Source organism: Rhinolophus sinicus, linkage group LG03 (assembly GCF_036562045.2).
Source record: "Rhinolophus sinicus isolate RSC01 linkage group LG03, ASM3656204v1, whole genome shotgun sequence".
Lineage (NCBI taxonomy): Eukaryota > Metazoa > Chordata > Mammalia > Chiroptera > Rhinolophidae > Rhinolophus > Rhinolophus sinicus.
Genome location: NC_133753.1, coordinates 53,972,598 through 53,990,311, shown reverse-complemented (window position 1 = coordinate 53,990,311; position 17,714 = coordinate 53,972,598). Strand labels below are relative to the sequence as shown.

General features: G+C 36.5%; 1 protein-coding gene across 3 annotated transcripts in view; it reads left to right on the top strand.

Moving 5' to 3' along the window:
• Positions 1–17,714, top strand: part of UNC13C (unc-13 homolog C) — a 504,352-nt gene that overhangs the window by 449,383 nt on the left and 37,255 nt on the right. For all 3 annotated transcript variants that reach the window (XM_074327725.1, XM_074327724.1, XM_074327726.1), the window contains one exon: positions 9,249–9,396. In XM_074327725.1, coding sequence (XP_074183826.1) covers positions 9,249–9,396 — 148 coding nt within the window. The remainder of the gene's footprint in view (positions 1–9,248; positions 9,397–17,714) is intronic.

Sequence of the window (17,714 nt, the reverse complement as noted above, 5' to 3'; positions counted from 1 at the left end):
AGTACATTACCTAGTCTGGAGTATTGTACTTCAAAAATTATTATTTGAAGATTTATTTTATGTGGGAAAATATGGTGAGCAGTGAAGAGGTGGCTGGAGATAGACTTGTCTTGACTTAGGAACAAAAATTGTACAGTTGATAAAATAAAATAGATGGGGACAAAGTGCTGAGAAGTGCAGAAAGGCTGATGAATTCTCTGTGGATGTCTAGTGAACAGCTTTCTGAAGAAGAAAATTGGGGGTTTGGAGGATAAATTGGGGAAAAGCTAAGGGCAAAGCCATTATAGGCCTAGAGGAAAGCATGAGTGAAATGTGAGAAGGTGTGGGTAAGCCGAAAAACTTCATCGTCTAGTGTAGTGGAACATAGCATGATGGTTGAGCACTATAGGGAATAAAAGAGGAACATTGGATTGGAGCAAAAATACTGAGGCTTAAACATAAAGGTAAAGAATCTGATCTTCAGTTTGTTGGCAAAAGGGAGGGAGTAGCCTAATCTGATCTGATGTATAAAAGAGGGCTCCAGTTGTAAAAGAAAATAATTTTTTTAAATATCTATCAAATATTTTTAAGTAAACCTTAGTTGTTAAAAACAGGTTAGTATTTTATCTAAGTTTACAAAATGAATCATCTGCCTGAATTTACCAAAATTATGATTCAGGTATTGTAAGGGGAAAAATGATGTTGGGATATTGCCACCAAAATAATATATGTTACCAAAAAGTAAATTCTCCTGCAAACTCGTGAATAAATATTAGCATGTTCCCATCAGTGGGTAAAAATAGATTGGGAAAGATCTTCAAAGATATGATAACTGTGAAGAGCTGAAGAATTTAGAGAGTTTTTTAATTGGGATTATAAAAGGAATGTCTTGCAAAGCACGCAGGCAATATTTATTCTGATTTTTTTTTTTTTTTTTAGCAGTATTATTTTTTTGTCTCACAAATTACAACCAGGTCTGAAGTGCTTTATTTTTTTGGCAATTTCATGAAGAATATAAGAAACAGAAAAACATCTCTGGATGTTTTTCAAGATAAAGAAAATGATACTTCATACGCACATAGCTCTTTCCAACCTGCATTCAGATATTATAACAGTGGCCCTCACCAGACACCTTTACATTAGGAAGCCAACATATTACTGTGAAGAGTGGAAGCCTTTGCAAATATCAGAAAATGAATATCAATACAAATGTAAATAAAATATTTGAAACTATGTGGGGTATTATATCACTGGCAATTAGAGTATAAGGATGGTGGGTGCTTAAGAGAGAGAAAAACGCAAGTGTGCATGTTACTGTCCTCTCCTATGGGAATAAAAATAGGATTTAAGGGATTATTGTCAGAAAAGTAAATGTTATCACATATAACATAATTAAAACAGTTCCTGTCATATAGAAAGCTCTTCATAAAAGAAACTACCATGTTTTCTGAGAACGGGTTTACTTTGCAAGAGACCCTTTCTACTGTTAAACCCACAATACCACATACTCTGCTGCACCAGGTGTTTTCCTCACCTTTCTTAATAAACCCTTTATTCTCTCTCAGTGAAGCTATTAAATCTGATCCTTTCCCCCAAACAGTAGGTCACGTGCTTAGGTTTTCTGGCCCTTTGGTTTCCTGTTCACAGCATCTTACCATAAAGGGCACAAACCGCCTTAAGAGACTTCAGTATTTTCTGAGACTCCCCTCTGGGAAGCAGTGTTGTTCCTTCTCTCAAGGAGTTTCTAGTGTAGATTAAAAGATGGAAAAGACACATTGAAAATTAGATAATGATATATGTTAACTTATTAGACAACAGTGTAAGTGATGAACCGGGTAACTCAGACCGTAATGAAGGGGCACAGATAAAAAGTGGTAGTGATTTATTTAGAGGAGTGAGCACCCACTGTGAACTCAAGAGGTCGGGAAAAGCTGGAGGAGTGGCCTTGATGGGACGGAAGGGAGTTCACGGGCTAGAAAGGAAAGACAGGTTTTTCTTGGAGGGAGACTCATGACTTAAACATACTCAGAGAGAAAGGATTTCACCATAGAAAGGCACGAGAGTAGAGCGCTAGGAGTGAGTGACTACACCATTCTGTCCCCTGGACTGGACTTCACTGGAGCTTTTCAAAGTAAAACAGGGTAAAATGAAATAACAGGCAATGTTTGGATTGAAAGTACAGAGGTCCTTTTGCACCCTCGTGGGATTCTATAAAACGGGAGCCATACATTTTCGATTGATGATTTTGAAAATAGATAGCATGCTAAAAGTGCCATCTTAGCAATTGAAATTTCACAAGAATGTGCAGAATGGACTGAGTTATTAGAGAATGTAGTCATAGAGATGAGTTACATTTATTTAATGCACAGATGAGGAGTGCTATCACCAGGGTGGTGGCCTTAGGAGTAGAAAGTGAACGATGGAGAAGACACAAGAAGAGAAGAGTCACTGCAACTTGGCAACTGAAGTTGGAGCAAGAATAGCAGAGGAGCCCGAGGTGATTGAGAGGTTTCCGCCAGGCAGTCAGGAAAGCGTGGCTCCACTGAGAAAAATGGCAACTCAGACAAAAGGGTTATTTTCCTATTGCCACGCTGGAATTAGGTATGGTGACAGAAACACAGAAATAAAACTCCAGTAAACTGCTGGAGACTGGCCGGTCAGTGTTCAGGAAACAAAGGGCTAGAGTTTGGGGAGTGATTCTACCAATTAAGTATATTTTCTCACAAGTAGAGAGAACTTTACAGTTCACAAATCTGTTCCAGACGGAGTAATTAATTTCATCTTTACCACACCACAGTCAGGCACCATGGATATTTCTGTCCCTATTCTACAAATGAATGAATTGATATGCTGTGTTAAGTAATCTATGCAAAATCACATCATACAGCGGAAAGATGAAGAATTACATTTTCTAGCATGTTTTAAAGGAAAGAGCAGAGAGTCAAAGAGGTGAAGAGAATTCTAAAATCTCAGAATTGGAAACATAATCCAACATCTTCATTTTCTGGCTCATACTGAGAGATGCTATCTACAGTGTCGTTAGCTATGCATTGGTCCTCCTTCCGTCCTTTGAAACTACGAATAAATAATTCTATTTCTTTTTCTATATGACAGCCATGCAGATATTGAAAAAAAACTATCTTGCTGCCCCAAGTTTTCTGCAGCTGTTTATTAAATAACCTGTCTTTGAGACCTTACAAAATTCTACTCATCTACCTTTGGATGCCCTCTACTTTTTTGTATTTCTTACAAATGAGGGAGCCTAGGAATGAATTAGGAATAACCCTAATATTCCGGATTTGTTCTAACTAGCATAGAATGTTGTTGCTCTGTCACACCCTTTGTCTTGACCTATCTGCCTATATTAATGCATGATAATTTTTCATTAGCTTTGATAGCTGCCCCATCACTTATTCAATCACACTGAACTTGAGAGCAAATAAATCTTTGTGGCTTTTAAAACTGTACTGATGTTAAGCCCAGTTACCCCCATTCTGAATGTTGCAGTAAACATTTTATCATGAATACAGGCCTTTTCATGTGCTCTGTGTCATCTGATCCTGTAAATGTTGACCCACCATTCCAGACTGCCAAGACCTTTCTGAAGCCTGATTCTCTCATCCACTGTAATAACTTCAGGCTTTGGCTCAACTGCACATTTGAAAAACCTGCTTTCTGCCTTTACTGTCCAAGTTCATGGTGAAAATATCAGCCAGGACAGAGCTGAGGGTAGAGAGACTGTCGCCCAGCAGACAGCCTGATCCTTCACAGCACTCAACAGCCAACTTCGCCATGGTCTTCCAACTGTTTGCAAGTTCCTTTCTTGTATGAGGAGGAAATGACCTCTCCCAACATGTTATTTGCCAGTTATTTTCCGCTAATATGCACCAGTCTAAGTAAACCATCTGAACAGTTCAAACTGGAGGTTTGGGGATTATGCTGAAGGTTGCAGAGCAACAATAAGAAACTGAGTCATAGTTTTTTTGTTTAGAACAAATGAAGAATAATTCACTTTCCACATGCATAAGGGAAACATCCAGAAAGCTTTAAAACCCCACATTCACAAATTCCCCTCCAGGCTATAATTCCCCTACAAAATACTTTGTTATAACTAATGAATATCAACTCAGCTGCACTGAGCTATGGATAGTGGGTTTTAATAGCTAAGACATTCACTCCTATACACAGTCCCATATTTATATCCTTCATACCCAAGCCTCAGCAAAATACAAATTCTCCTCTCCTGCTACTTCAGGGGATCTTGCAAAGAGTCAAAACTGAATGTAAAGTCTCTGAATGACAAGGCACATGCAGTGACTATGCCCTCCTTTCTCCTAATTATCTGTGCTGGTGACGTAAGCAATCCTTGTTCTTTGTGTGACAGGAAAAGAGGGTTCTTGGCTTCACAGAGGAAAGAATTCAAACATGAGCTAATATAGAGTTTAAAGTAAAAGTAAATTCATTTAGCAGAGAGTAAGTAAGAAAACAGGCCACCCCATAGACAGTGGTGGTCTCTAATTGCTAGTGGAAGAGAGACACCCTCCATCCCGAAGGCTAGGGTTTATAAGTGTTTTTTGCTTCCATGAAAAATTCACTGATATGGCGGAAAAGGAGGATAGAAGAGCAATGGTAAGTTTATCTTTAACTACCTTAAGAAGAATAGGGGCAGATGTGTTTTTCACTCTTGTAAAGCACAACCTGTATTTTATTTGTCATGGTCTTATCTACAGGAGTGGTCATAATGGAATCTCTAGTCTTTGGATAGTTTGCTCTGTGCAATTGATGAACATCTGCCTGAGTTCTGTGTCTTGGAGCACGTAGGCGGTAGGCTTGGAATCCAACCTCCTAATTCCTTCTGTAAAAATAGTCCTCGTGCCCCTTCCCTATGTTATTAGGAGCTGTCACCCAGGTTCTGAACCTAGTGCAAAAGACTTCCATAAAGTAGCATTTCATCAAGGTTGTATTTACATAACCATAGAAGTCATTTCCTTTGCTCTTTGAGTGAGGAGCCCATGGCATGTTTTATATCTGTGTTCACTCAATGGAGACTTTCATTCTTGGCACATTGCAACTTGTTTTCTCTCCTAACATTGCTACCTCCTGTCCTAGGTTTGTCTTGCAACATTTCCTATCATACAATGCACCCAAAAGACAAAGGCATCATTTCTTCCCCTATGAATCTTCTGTCCACTTACTATCCTGCTAGAGCCTTTAGCAAAAGTCAGTTCCGTGTCATAACCTAAAACTCTAGGGAGAGACATAGGCTTTCCTCATGATTAGTGTTCATGTCCCAGAGACCTAGGACCTAATGCCTTCATAGTAAAACATGCCTTCCTATAAAATTATTGTAAGGGGCTCAAGATCAAATACATAGTTTATGCCTTCATAGCCTAACTCTATTCCTCTCTTCCATGAAGTCTTCTAGACCCTCAAAAATATCTCAATTATGTGAAGTCTAATCACATTCTTCTATTGTAGGGTTTCCTAAATCACGTTCTATGGAACACTTGTGCCCCCAAGAGTGTGAATAGATATCTTGTGTGATAGGTGTCCTTTAGACAAATAATTTTAAGAACCAGGTACAGTGGTCCCACCTTATCCATGGTTTTACTTTCTGTGGTTTCGGTTACCTGCAGTCCACCACAGCCCAAAAATATCAAATGGAAAATTTCAGAAGTAAACAATTCATACATTTTAAATTGGACAGCATTCTGAGTATCATGGTGATAGCTCAGCCCTCCTGCAGGCTATGAATCATCCCTTTGTAAAGCGTCTCCACAATGTTAGTCGCTCAGTATCTTAGATCTTTATTATCAGATCAACTGTCCTGTTATCACAGTGCTTGTGTTCAAGTAACCTTTATTTTGCTTCATAATGCCACATTCACATGACTTTTATTACAGTATATTGTCATCATCTTTCTATTTTATGATTAGCTATTGTTGTTAAACCCTGACTGTGCCTAATTTATAAATTAAACTTTACAATGGATATGTATGTATAGGAAAAAACATAGTACATATAGGGCTTGATACTAGCTGTAGTTTCAGACATCCACATCCCTTGCTGATAAGGGGGAACTGCTGTGTGTAGTGAAAGGTTAAACAGATTTCTTTATCAGAGAGGATCTCAGAGCCTTTAATATGATCATAAGTATTGTGAGTCTTTAAGAATACAATGCCATCCATCTCTTAACTTTACTAGGCTCTCTGAGAGAGGCAACTTGAAGCTCCCAAGCAGCACAAGTTTAGTGATAAGAATAGAATGATAGTAGCAAAACAGTATAGTTTAAACTATACCAAAGAAATATATTGTGAGAACTATAAGCACCTCAATTCTTCTTATGTAGACGCCTAGGATTTCTCTTGGTTCCCCAGTGGAATTGTCTTTTTTCTCTAGTCCACTGTAGTGACTTATCTAGTGTAGGGCTGCTGACATTTAAAATGGCAGTGCTGATAAACTGATCAATACCAAGGATGTCACCTCTTTGGAAGCCTCTACTGATCCCTTCCCCAATAGAATTGTTTGCCTCCCCCTTATCTGTATTTCAAATCACTTTTCTTACACATGCAACATATTATTGAAGTCATTTATTGGCATTTTGGTTGCATTTCCTACTGAATTATAATCGCTTTGTGAGCAACCACTGGGCCTCTTTAGCTTCATATCTTTGTCATCCAGCACAAGGTCTGGCTCACGATACACATGTAATAAATATTTGTTAAGGGGAAAAGAACAGGCAGGAAGGCAGACCCTAACAACGATGTTGTCAGGGCGAGCCCAGGGCCCATGGCCCTGTCCTCACAAATTAAACACTAAAAATTATGGTCACCTGTATGAATGCTGTCACCCATGCTACTTTATATACGCTGTTAACAGTTTTTTGTTCTTTTTCTGGTTTTTTTTTTTAATTAAAGTTTATTGAAGTGACAATTTTAAAAGAGGATATAATTGTAACATTCATGCAGTTGTAAAACATGCCAAAAATGTTACTTAGTTCGTCAATTAATGAGAGAAACAGCTCTTGCAACTTGTTCAAAGGAGAATTCCAAGAACAACTCATGAGGATAAGCAATAAGGAAAGCTGAAATAAATTTACAAAAAGAGGCAAGACTGATCTAGCCACAGGACAATAATTCTACCAGTGCCATCCTACCAGAAATAATTAATTTGCATTTCTATGGACAAGCGTCATTTACATTATTACCCATTTTCTACAATTTACAGAGTTTTAAATAGCTTAGAGACAATGAAAAGTGAAAATAACCCAGATGGGTATACTTATGAGAACACCCAATAATCATTTCAAAGTCTTTCAAAATCTTTCTTGACAACTTTCATTAGTCCCAAGAGATGGCAAAATACCATTTTAACGACTTCTTGTTATTCTCCCTATACTTCTTTTTATTACAATCTTCTAGCACGTACGCTCAGGTTTGGTAATACTGGATGCAGCTTGTCTGAGAAACATTGGGAGGGAGAATGTGTTTCGTTCCAGAGATCCTTCCTATTCTTGGTTCAGTTTATCCCACTGCTCTTTAATCTTAGGATGAGTTCTTTCATCTGATAGCTCCTTGGTTCATTTGTAAACATACCTCCAGAAAGCACCCCATCACTCCTCTAGGAGAAATGTCCAGGCCAAATTAAATTTTCCCCTCTCAATACATCCATTTAATATCTTCCACCTTAAATATCATGTTTCCTGAATAAAAAACTATCTTTTTTTTTCATCCACTAAAGCACCTGAAACAATTCTGGACTCATAATCCTCAATAAATACTTTCTACTTGTGAAAATACTTCGACATTTTTGTAAGAAGATCAATTTTTAATGTAGAATAATTTTAAATGTTATATCGTTGTCATCTCTTGAAAAGTAAGAAAAGACTTTTACCATTTTTCTATGCCTCCTTTTCATAACCATGTATAGCTTTTGCCACAACTTATGTTTTCACAGTACACCCAGCTAGAATAAGGAAATGGAATTTTTTTCTCCTTGGGAATGGTATTGATAATTGGAGTAGTCTGTCTTCAAATTGTATCCCCATTGCCTACTTTCTCTGGCCTACAGCCTGAATCTTCTCTATGTTACACTATTTAAAAGTGTGCTCAGATGCCTACAAATGTGCAAAATATTTTTCTAAGCCTCATCTTGAATAAGGAAGAAAATTTATATAATTATGGTTTTTTAGTTTATTGAATTGTTTTAGCTCAGAATTTTTCAAGGAATGGGATAGAGGGATACACGTATCCATTTAAGAACATGTATCAGAATTACTTATTGAACTTTTTCAAAATATGTCATTTTGTGAGATCATAGATCATAGTGAGCCACGTTGCAACGAACGCATAGTTTAGCATTGTTGTGAGAGAGAAAGAAAGAGAAAAACATCTTTCTAACATCAAGAGAATATTATAAATAATTAAATATATTACCAGCTACAAATAGTTGAGGGAAAAAAAAGTTTTATTTCTATCACATATCTCTAAATATTCTTTCCAAAGAGATGCCGTGCATAATAGTTGCAGCATGCAAAACACTAACATCCTTTAATGACTATATTTATTATGAAAGGGCATATTTAACATATATCTTCTCTATCATGTTACCTATAAATATTGTAGTGTTTTACGTTTGTTGGATGACAATAGCCAAAAACAAAACACAACAAACAAACAAACAAAAAACCCTCTATGTTTTAATACATTTGTCAAACACAATGTTCAGGGGAGGTTGACTTTCTAAGGACCACTCTGCATCCTTAGGTTGACCAGTATCTGCACCATTGTATGATTAGAGGATGGGGAAGATGGACTAATAGATACCTGGCCTAAAATCAAAACTCATGAGGAAATATGTGACCAAGAGCTACCTTCCTTATGAAATTTTAGCAACCCTGAGTACTTTTCTTATGCTCTGGAAATAGAAGTCAATAACCAAGTTGACAATTATTATCTGTAAGTGTCATTTTAAAGCATTCTGACCACTGCATCTTCATGATGTCATATGCTTCATTAAAGTTTTAATGAGAGAAAAAGTCTTCAGCCTCAACAATGGGGGAGGTAGAGCATCATTTCAAAGATATTGAGAGAACTGAATTAGCTGGTGATGACTAAGCAGTGGGTATGTGGCAGTACTGTTTCTTGGTACCTACCTTTCATGGATCATATTGTATTATTCCACTTGAGCTTTACTATTACAGCAATAAAACCCCTCCTCCACTACCTCTTTCCAAATGCCTCTGCTTACATTATTTCTTTTCTTTTTAGCAATACTTCCATGCTGGAGGAAATGGCCTCAAAAAGAATTTCTTGGAGAAAAGCCCAGATCTTCAGTCTCTGAGATATGCTCTCAGTCTGTATACCCAGACTACTGATGCCTTGATAAAGAAGTTCATAGACACTCAAACCTCACAGAGTAAGTAACACATTGAATGTGATAATAAACTGAACACTTAATGAAAATTCAACACAAAAAATTACTATAAATAGTATTAATGATATTTACTATAATAAATTAAACCAATAAGAGTGGAGGTTACAAGAAAATTACCAATGTTTTAGCACTCGTGAATTATAATTTTACAAACAATTTCAATAACAGTAGGGTATACTGAATACTAAATGGTTGATTCTTGGTAAGTCTAACTTCATAAAACTTAGTAAAAACTAGTTTTGAATATCCATGACTGTGATATTCTCTTCAATTTAGTAGAAAAGATTCAGTGTTTGCTGGTCATGGTAACTTAAAAAAAAAAAAAAATTAAAATGATAATTTCAAAACTCTGATTTCAAATATAAAGTCTGCTCTGGGGTTTCCAGAAGGGAAATCTTACTTTATCCTGATTTTAGATGAGCAAGTCTCCAACTTGTACTTTAAAATGGGCCAAAAGATAAATATTTTATTTAAAGCTCAGATCTGTTTCACATGGCGAAGTCCCACCTCATAAGCTTCTAGGATATTACTGTTAAATAACCTTTCTTTCAGGTTGCTTTGTGATTTATTATATTTTAGTAATTGTATTCATTTAATATCTGGCATTTCTGAGAGATTATTGAAAATGTCAGCATGAGTCAAAAAGAGCCTAATGCAGGCTAAAACGCTAGAACATCATAAATCATACCACAGAAATCATAAACATAAATAAGAGGACATGGACTTCACTCATGACAGATCCTCAGAAAACAAAGCATAGAGATTTTTTTCCCCCATGATGAAAATGCTACAGACTTCTTGGTGTTTCTTGGTGGATATTTAACTTTTCTAACTACATCAAAAGTAATGCCAGTGTAGGTGCCATATAAATGTTTGGCCTGTCTTTAATACTTGCTGCTTTCTGATAGTGCCCAATTAAATGCTACCAATGCTCTTTTTAATATGATAGACAATCCCAGCTTACATCTGGGGAGAAAAGAGTTGAGCTAATGAGGGGTTATCAAGAGATACAAAAATATTCAAAACCTCACTCCCTGAATCCATAATCCAAGATTTTCTGAATTTTATAAACATGAATGCAGCTCTAATACATCATATAAACAGTGCTATAGCTTTACACCCAAAGAATATAGGTACATAAAACTTCTGCTTTGCTTTTCTGGGTTTACATTTGTGGGTATGCACACAGCCCATGTTTTAGCATAGATGTCATCGTAAAAAATTACGTATGTGTATAAATTTTGGCTTACGAATTTGGCACATGAATTTTTATTGTGTGTTATATATGGCAACATTAAAATATATGGGGTGTGTGAGGAATAAAAAGATCCATAATACTAATAACTCACTGACTTAACATAACTTATTTCAGTCTTGGTCTTTCTTTCATTTTTTTACTCCCTTTTTTCCTGGCTTTTTTTGAGTATGCATTTTTGGGGGCATAACTAAAATTGGTAGGATATAGATATGAAATGGCTTTGTATTTTCTCCAATAGCTACATTCAACCATGCTTTGTGGAAACTTATTTTCATCTTTTCCCTACCTACCTAGCCATCCCCTCCCCCTCCAACTGTCCCCAGCTAGGTATTATTAGGCCCAAGACCCTGAGGTGAATGGAGCTTGATGTGCCTTTTGCTCCCCCTTCCCTCCCTGCTTCTATGTCCCTCTCTGCTGCAGCACTTTGGGGGCAGAAACTGTAAAGGAGGAGTAAGACGTCTACAATGTCCCCTATATGGCTGCATTAAAATGCTGGCTTTCTGAGGAGCCCAATGTTAGAGACCCTCCTATCTGTTTAGCTCCATGGTGAATGGAATCTGCTCCAGCTCCCTTCAGGGACCCCTCAGTGACTGCCTCCTGCAGCATATGCGATAGCTTCTTGCTCCTTGAATATCCACTCATAGAGGTCAGGCCCTTTGGAATGGGGTCCCCTGGAGCCCAGCTTCCCCCTGTGGGCTCCACTTGAGCCATAGAAAACTCACACATTCTTTCCACATCTTTGGTGACAATGGGGGGGGTGGGGTTCTCCACTGTCACCTGCCATCTCTCTACAGTTCTCCTCTCCACCTGCTCAAATAGGTGTTTATAATTCCAAACTGGGGAAGGGGAAAGGGAGGAATACTACTGCCTAATCAAACAGGACCATTGTTCAGTCAAATGTTGGAGGCAAGCCAAAGTCTCATCAGTTAATGGATGCAGGGTTTCTGAGTTTATATTCATTCCTTCTCTTCTAATTCCATCACAATCCCATGTCGATATTCATTACCAGACACTGAATAATGAAGTTAGCCAACAACACAATATCCTTAATAATATAGTGAGGGAAACAAGAGATAAGATGAAAAGTATTTGAATATTAGAATTATGTGTGACACAACCAAATATATATATATATATATATATATATATATGATACAGTCATCATTTCTATAACTGACCCTCGTCGTAGTTTGTACTTAGGACTTCCAAATACCCCTATCCATTCCTTGTTCTCTTTGGCTTCAAAGGAACCTGAGCTTCCAGGGTTGTTGTTTTTTTTAACTGAGAAACAGAAAAGTAGAATTCTCAAGATTTTTATTTATATGAGGTGCTATACTATTCTATGAACTTTTGTTGCTGGATGTGTTTCAATAGAGGAATTTGGGTTCCACTCTTTGGATTCCTTTGGCACTCTGCCCTGCAGATGAGCATTGCTAATTTATACCATGTTTCCTCGAAAATAAGACCTAGCCGGACAATCACTGTAATGTGTCTTTTGGAGCAAAAATTAATATAACACCCGGTATTATATTATATTATATTATATTATATTATATTATATTATATTATATTATATTATATTATATTATATTATACCCAGTCTTACAGTAAAATAAGATCGGGTCTTATATTAATTTTTGCTCCAAAAGATGCATTAGCGCTGATTGTCCGGCTACGTCTTATTTTCAGGGAAGCACAGTAATAGAATCAATTATCCCCTTATTGTACCTGATTTCCTGGTAGCATGAAGAGTCCAAAATGACCAAGTGAATTCTCAGTTCCAGTGTAATATTATTGCAGTTATGCAAATAATTTTTAGCACTTAGCACAGTATCAAGTACCCATGAATGAATATTTATTCTAATTATTATGTTTAACATTTGTTCATCTAAAAACTTATATATTGTGAATTCAATATAGAAAGACCATGCTAATGTTATTGTATCTTTCAAATCCAAAATTTGAAATATAAGCTAGTACTGCATACTGCAAACCCCAGCCACTTTCTGCTGGAGGAGCCCAAGGAGCATACTGAGCCCCATTCAGGATAAACTGGGGTGTCACAGAGTTAATGCCCCAGGGAGCAACCCTCTAACAGTGAAAGAAAGGAAATTGGCAGATTAAAAAACAAAAAACTAAAAGCCAGTTTCCTCAGTTGCGACAACTTTGACGTGTTCTTCACAGACTCCAGAAACCCCCTCAGAGGGCTAACTTGATACCACATTCTCTTTTGGTTTCCTTTCTTTTTCTTTTTCTCACCTCCCCAGTGCCTTATCAGTGTTTCCAGCGTTCTCTTCCCCACTAGACCATTTATTCTTGAATGCTTCCTTCAGGATCTGCTTCTGGAAGAATCTGAATCCAGGTCACACTGCTAGAAAGAGGGGAGCCAGATTCTAATTCAGCTAGTCTTGATCTAGATTCAGTTCTCTGAACCATTGTTTGTACATCTTCTTGATAATGAGCATAAAGGCCAAATACTCTGAATGAATCCAATATTTGGGCTTTTTTTTTCATGATTACTAAAGTCAGGAATACAAAACTAAATGAAATTTAACTTAGAAATAAGTAAACATCATTTGGAAAAATTTTACATGTTTTCATTTACTTCATCATCAGTAAAACAAAGCAATTTTGTTGTTGTTGTTGTTCCCTTAATGTCTAACTCATCCTCTACACGGAAATCACTGTTTAAAACTACATTGAATCAACTGTTATTTAATTGATCTACATGTTGGGATCCATTAGAAATCTAAGTGTGTTTTTTAAAGCATTCATATTTTATTTCTTTTATTCTCATTAAATTTTCCCTTCATTTTCTTCTTTTGTTAAAATTTTCTTCTTCATCTTTCTCTTTTCTGTTTTTCTCCTTGTATATTTGTGTGGGAAAATTAACTGTAATATTAACTATAAAGGGAAAAAAACAATGACTATTAATTGAATTATTTTTTACTATCTTCAAATTTAAAGGTATACTTTCCTTTAAAAATATTTTTCATTTGAATTCAGCTTTTTTTTTTATAAATGGGTTTATAAGTATAGGAAAACCTGCTGTATCTTGCTCATTTATTTTTTCTTCCTCTCCCCCCCTTTTTTTTGCTCCTTTCTCTCCGTGTTTTCACCTTGCTTTTTTCCTTCTTTGTTCTCTTTTTTAATAGATTTAGATGTCACCTTTCTTTAGCAGTTAGAAAGAAAGAGAGAAAGAGAGAGAGAGAGAGAGAGAGAGAGAGAGAGAAAGAGAGGAAGGAAGAAAGAAAGAAAGAAAGAAAGAAAGAAAGAAAGAAAGAAAGAAAGAAAGAAAGAAAGAAAGAAAGAAAGAAAGAAAGAAAGAAAGAAAGAAAGAGAGGAAAGAAATTACAAGGAATTGAGTGCTATTACAAATTTATGAACCACAGGGTTCAAATGAGATCTCTCAATGTGGAAAAACACTATCTTCTGTCCTTTTTCTAGTCCAAATATTGGAAAATAAACAAATCCAAAATGGACATAGAAGTATTCTTAAGTCCTCAAATGAAACTATATGTTCAGTTTATAAGAGTAATGTAGTTATTATTCTAGCAATGTACTGCAGTAGTAAAACACCACCTTATTCTGCAGTCTCTTAACAAATATTTTCTATCACCTCTGAACAAAGTCCCATACAATGAGGCATATATTCAAAGATGAACAAGAAGTTATGTACCCCAATTGCTTTAATACAGTGGTTCTCGAGCAGGGGTAATTTTGTCCATCCTGAAACATTTGGCAATATCTTAAGAGCTCTGGTTGTCACATCTGGGAGTGGTGGTCATGTCACTGGTATCTAGTGGTGGAGATCAGGGAAGCTGCTAAACATTGTACAAAGCACAAGACAGCTCTCTATGACAAAATATGACCTGGCTCCAAGTACAGTAGTGCTGAGGTTGAGACACCCTGCTCTGACACTAGATTAAAAAGTGAGAAGCGGTGTCACAAAGGTCGTGTTAGAAGAGGTGAAAGCTCAGCTTGAGAAGACAGAGACGGCAGAGGGTCAGTGGGTAAATTGGATCATGAGGACATAGAAAGAGAAAGGTATTGTGAATGAAGAAATTGTCCGGGAATGTATATGCTTGTAGTCCTAATTTTAAAATTCCCATATGTCAAGCATATCCACAGTATATTTTTATTAGGGGACAAAAACATGTATTTTGAGTTTAAAACAAAACTCACCATATCACCACCAATTTTTGATGAATAGATGTAGTTAAAAATGCCTTAGATTTCCCTATGCCATTAAAATACACAGAAATACCGTAGTAGGTTTTGTGTAACATGAGTAGAAATTAAGTTAATATTGGTAACAATTATCACATATCCTTCCTTTTAATGTTGACCCAATGGTTTAAATTGGGTAGTTAGCTTGAAAAATTATACTTTTTTGTAATTGTTTCTCAAGAATATGTTACTTACAGTTTTTAAAGCCGGTACAAAATTCATTTCCTGCTTCTTGATTACAATATTTATCATAAAAAAGCTTTTCTAACAGCTACTTCATTATACCAAGAGCTCTTTGAATATTTCATGCAGTATTAGACAGTGAAAAATGTATAAAACTTTAACATATTAAGTAGAGTTTTTTTCCAATGGATAATGCCATTTGGAATGAGACACAGAATGATTAATTGCTGAGCTATCCTGCATCATATTCTGTTTCCGTATCTGAGATTTTATTATAGCTTGAGGAACCCAAATCTCAAAAGCTTTACACACAAAAGGATATTTTGCATCTAAGTTACAACAGGCTCATAAAGAAAATTATATGTAACGACTATAAAAATTATTATATATGAGATTGAATTTTTTTCTATGATCTCTTCTCTTTTTAACTTTTTATGAGTAACATCTTTGAGTCCCTCCCTGCTTATCTGAAGTTTCTTAAAATTTAAATCAAATCCTTTTGGTCATTTTAATAACTCTGTTTCCTGCTAAAGTGGAGTATAATGTATTTTCATTTGAAATGGAAATCAGAGAGCTACAGATTCACATTTTGGAATCTATGAATATGCTTCCATACATTAATTATATATAAAGCATTAATTATTTCTAATTATGTTCCTCAAACTATAGAAGATATGTTCATAGGTAGGATAAAAACCTTTTTCTGAAATGGTTCACTGTGGACAGGGTCTCTTCTTATCAGAAATGTTGGAGAATTTAACAATTATCTGTAGTTGGCAGAAGAACTGGCATCAAAATAAAGAAATGAGCTTGTGGGCCAAGGTCTACAGCAATTTCAACTGCTACCTGTGGGAGACAATGCTGAGGAATGTCTTCAGTTTATGTGAGGAAGTAACATTAAAATTTATTTGGTTTTTCAATTGAATACTGATGTGAAAGCAGGGTCATAAGTGTTTTCTCATTTTAGCTAAGCCTTTCAGAAATAACCCGAGATCCAGAATCCCATTCACCATATCTTCACCACCATCTTATCCCTGGGACAGTAGAATTCAACTAGCTAGCACCACCTTCCAAAACAAGAGATTAGCATTTCTCAGAGGCACAAGTGGAAAAATGGAGGAGAACTTATGAGGTTTGGTTCTTCAAATGTTGCAGTCAGTTTGATGACATTCAAGGCTGGATGAGGCGCTTCAGTAAAATCAAAAAGCTGTACACAAATAACTTGAATAGGAGTGGTGCTGTGCTGTGGTTCTGAATACATTGAATCCTTTCCCAAAGTAGAAAAGGCAAATGTTAGATAAGGTTACAGTAACACTGAACAATACTGTGAGCCAAGCAAGTTGTCTACCGCTGTGCTATTCCTCCTTACAATCCTGCAAGGCCAGTAACATTATCCATACTTCTCAGGTTAAGAAACTGAGTCACAAATAGATTAAGAAATGTGCTAAAGTCATGTAGATAGGGGGCAGAGACACTGCCCTTCCTACAAGCTCACACTTATTTTAATCAGCAAAGAAATCCAAATGTATTATCATTACTTCCTACAGCCCATGATTTCTTCTCCTTAATTTTGAATAAATGGTGTACTTCATCCTTCTTACTTTTCATTTGACTATGATTAAATCTCCCTTATGTTCAAGAGATCATCTTTTGAGTTGATACTTTTATTCTATGTCCATAACAAACTCCATCCCCAAACTTCTGGCTTCTTCCTTTGCTTCCCAGTTTCTTATTATCCTGGCCCCAGTTATGGGGCATGCTCAGTGGCCAGGGCATCTTTTAAATATTAACAAAGCATTGACATTGTAGGAATCCAAGTCAAATGTAAGCAAATTCATCCTACTTTCAGAAAACCCTTTCTAACCTGGCTTGATTTCATTCTTCCAGCCTATTGTGTTTGTGTGTAGGATATTGCTGCTTTGCTTTCCCTCTCAATCTTACTCTTTCCACCCTTTTCCCCACCAGCAGAAGTAGCACACTGAGTCATATCACGATTGCTAATTTGCACGTCTCTCCTCTCCCAATGTGAACTTTACGAGGACAGGGACCTCACTTACTCGTCCTTAAAAATCTAAGTGCTTAGTACAGCGCTAGATAACAAGGAGATGCTTAGTAAATTTTAGAACAAATGAATGCTAGAAAATGAAATGCAGAAAATTAAAACTATGATTTGACATAATCCTCATATTTGAATTGATGCAATTACGAAACTTTTCAACAAACCTTTACTGAAAGTATGTTCACAGCCCTGTGCTGTAGACTGTAAAGCACCTAAAGTGTGTATGTGTATGAGTGTGAGAGAGAAGGAGACGGGGGGGGGGGGGGGGGAGGGCCGCGGGGAGTGTGTGTGTCTGTCTGTCTGTCTCTGTCTGTGCCTGTGTCCCCTTAGGAAAAAAACACTTAGTTTTATTGCTGATACTGTTCAATAGTTTTCATACAAGGTAGAAGACTGTAAGTGCCACTGGAGAAATACAAAGGGATATGTAACGTTTGATGGGGAGAATAAAATTACTCTTATCGAACTCTTGAAATCATGATGTGGTAGTCAACCTGATACATGAAACTCAAACAGAATCGGGAAAAAAATACACTAATCTGCTGCTTTGTTCAGCGTAGGTCACTGACAGAT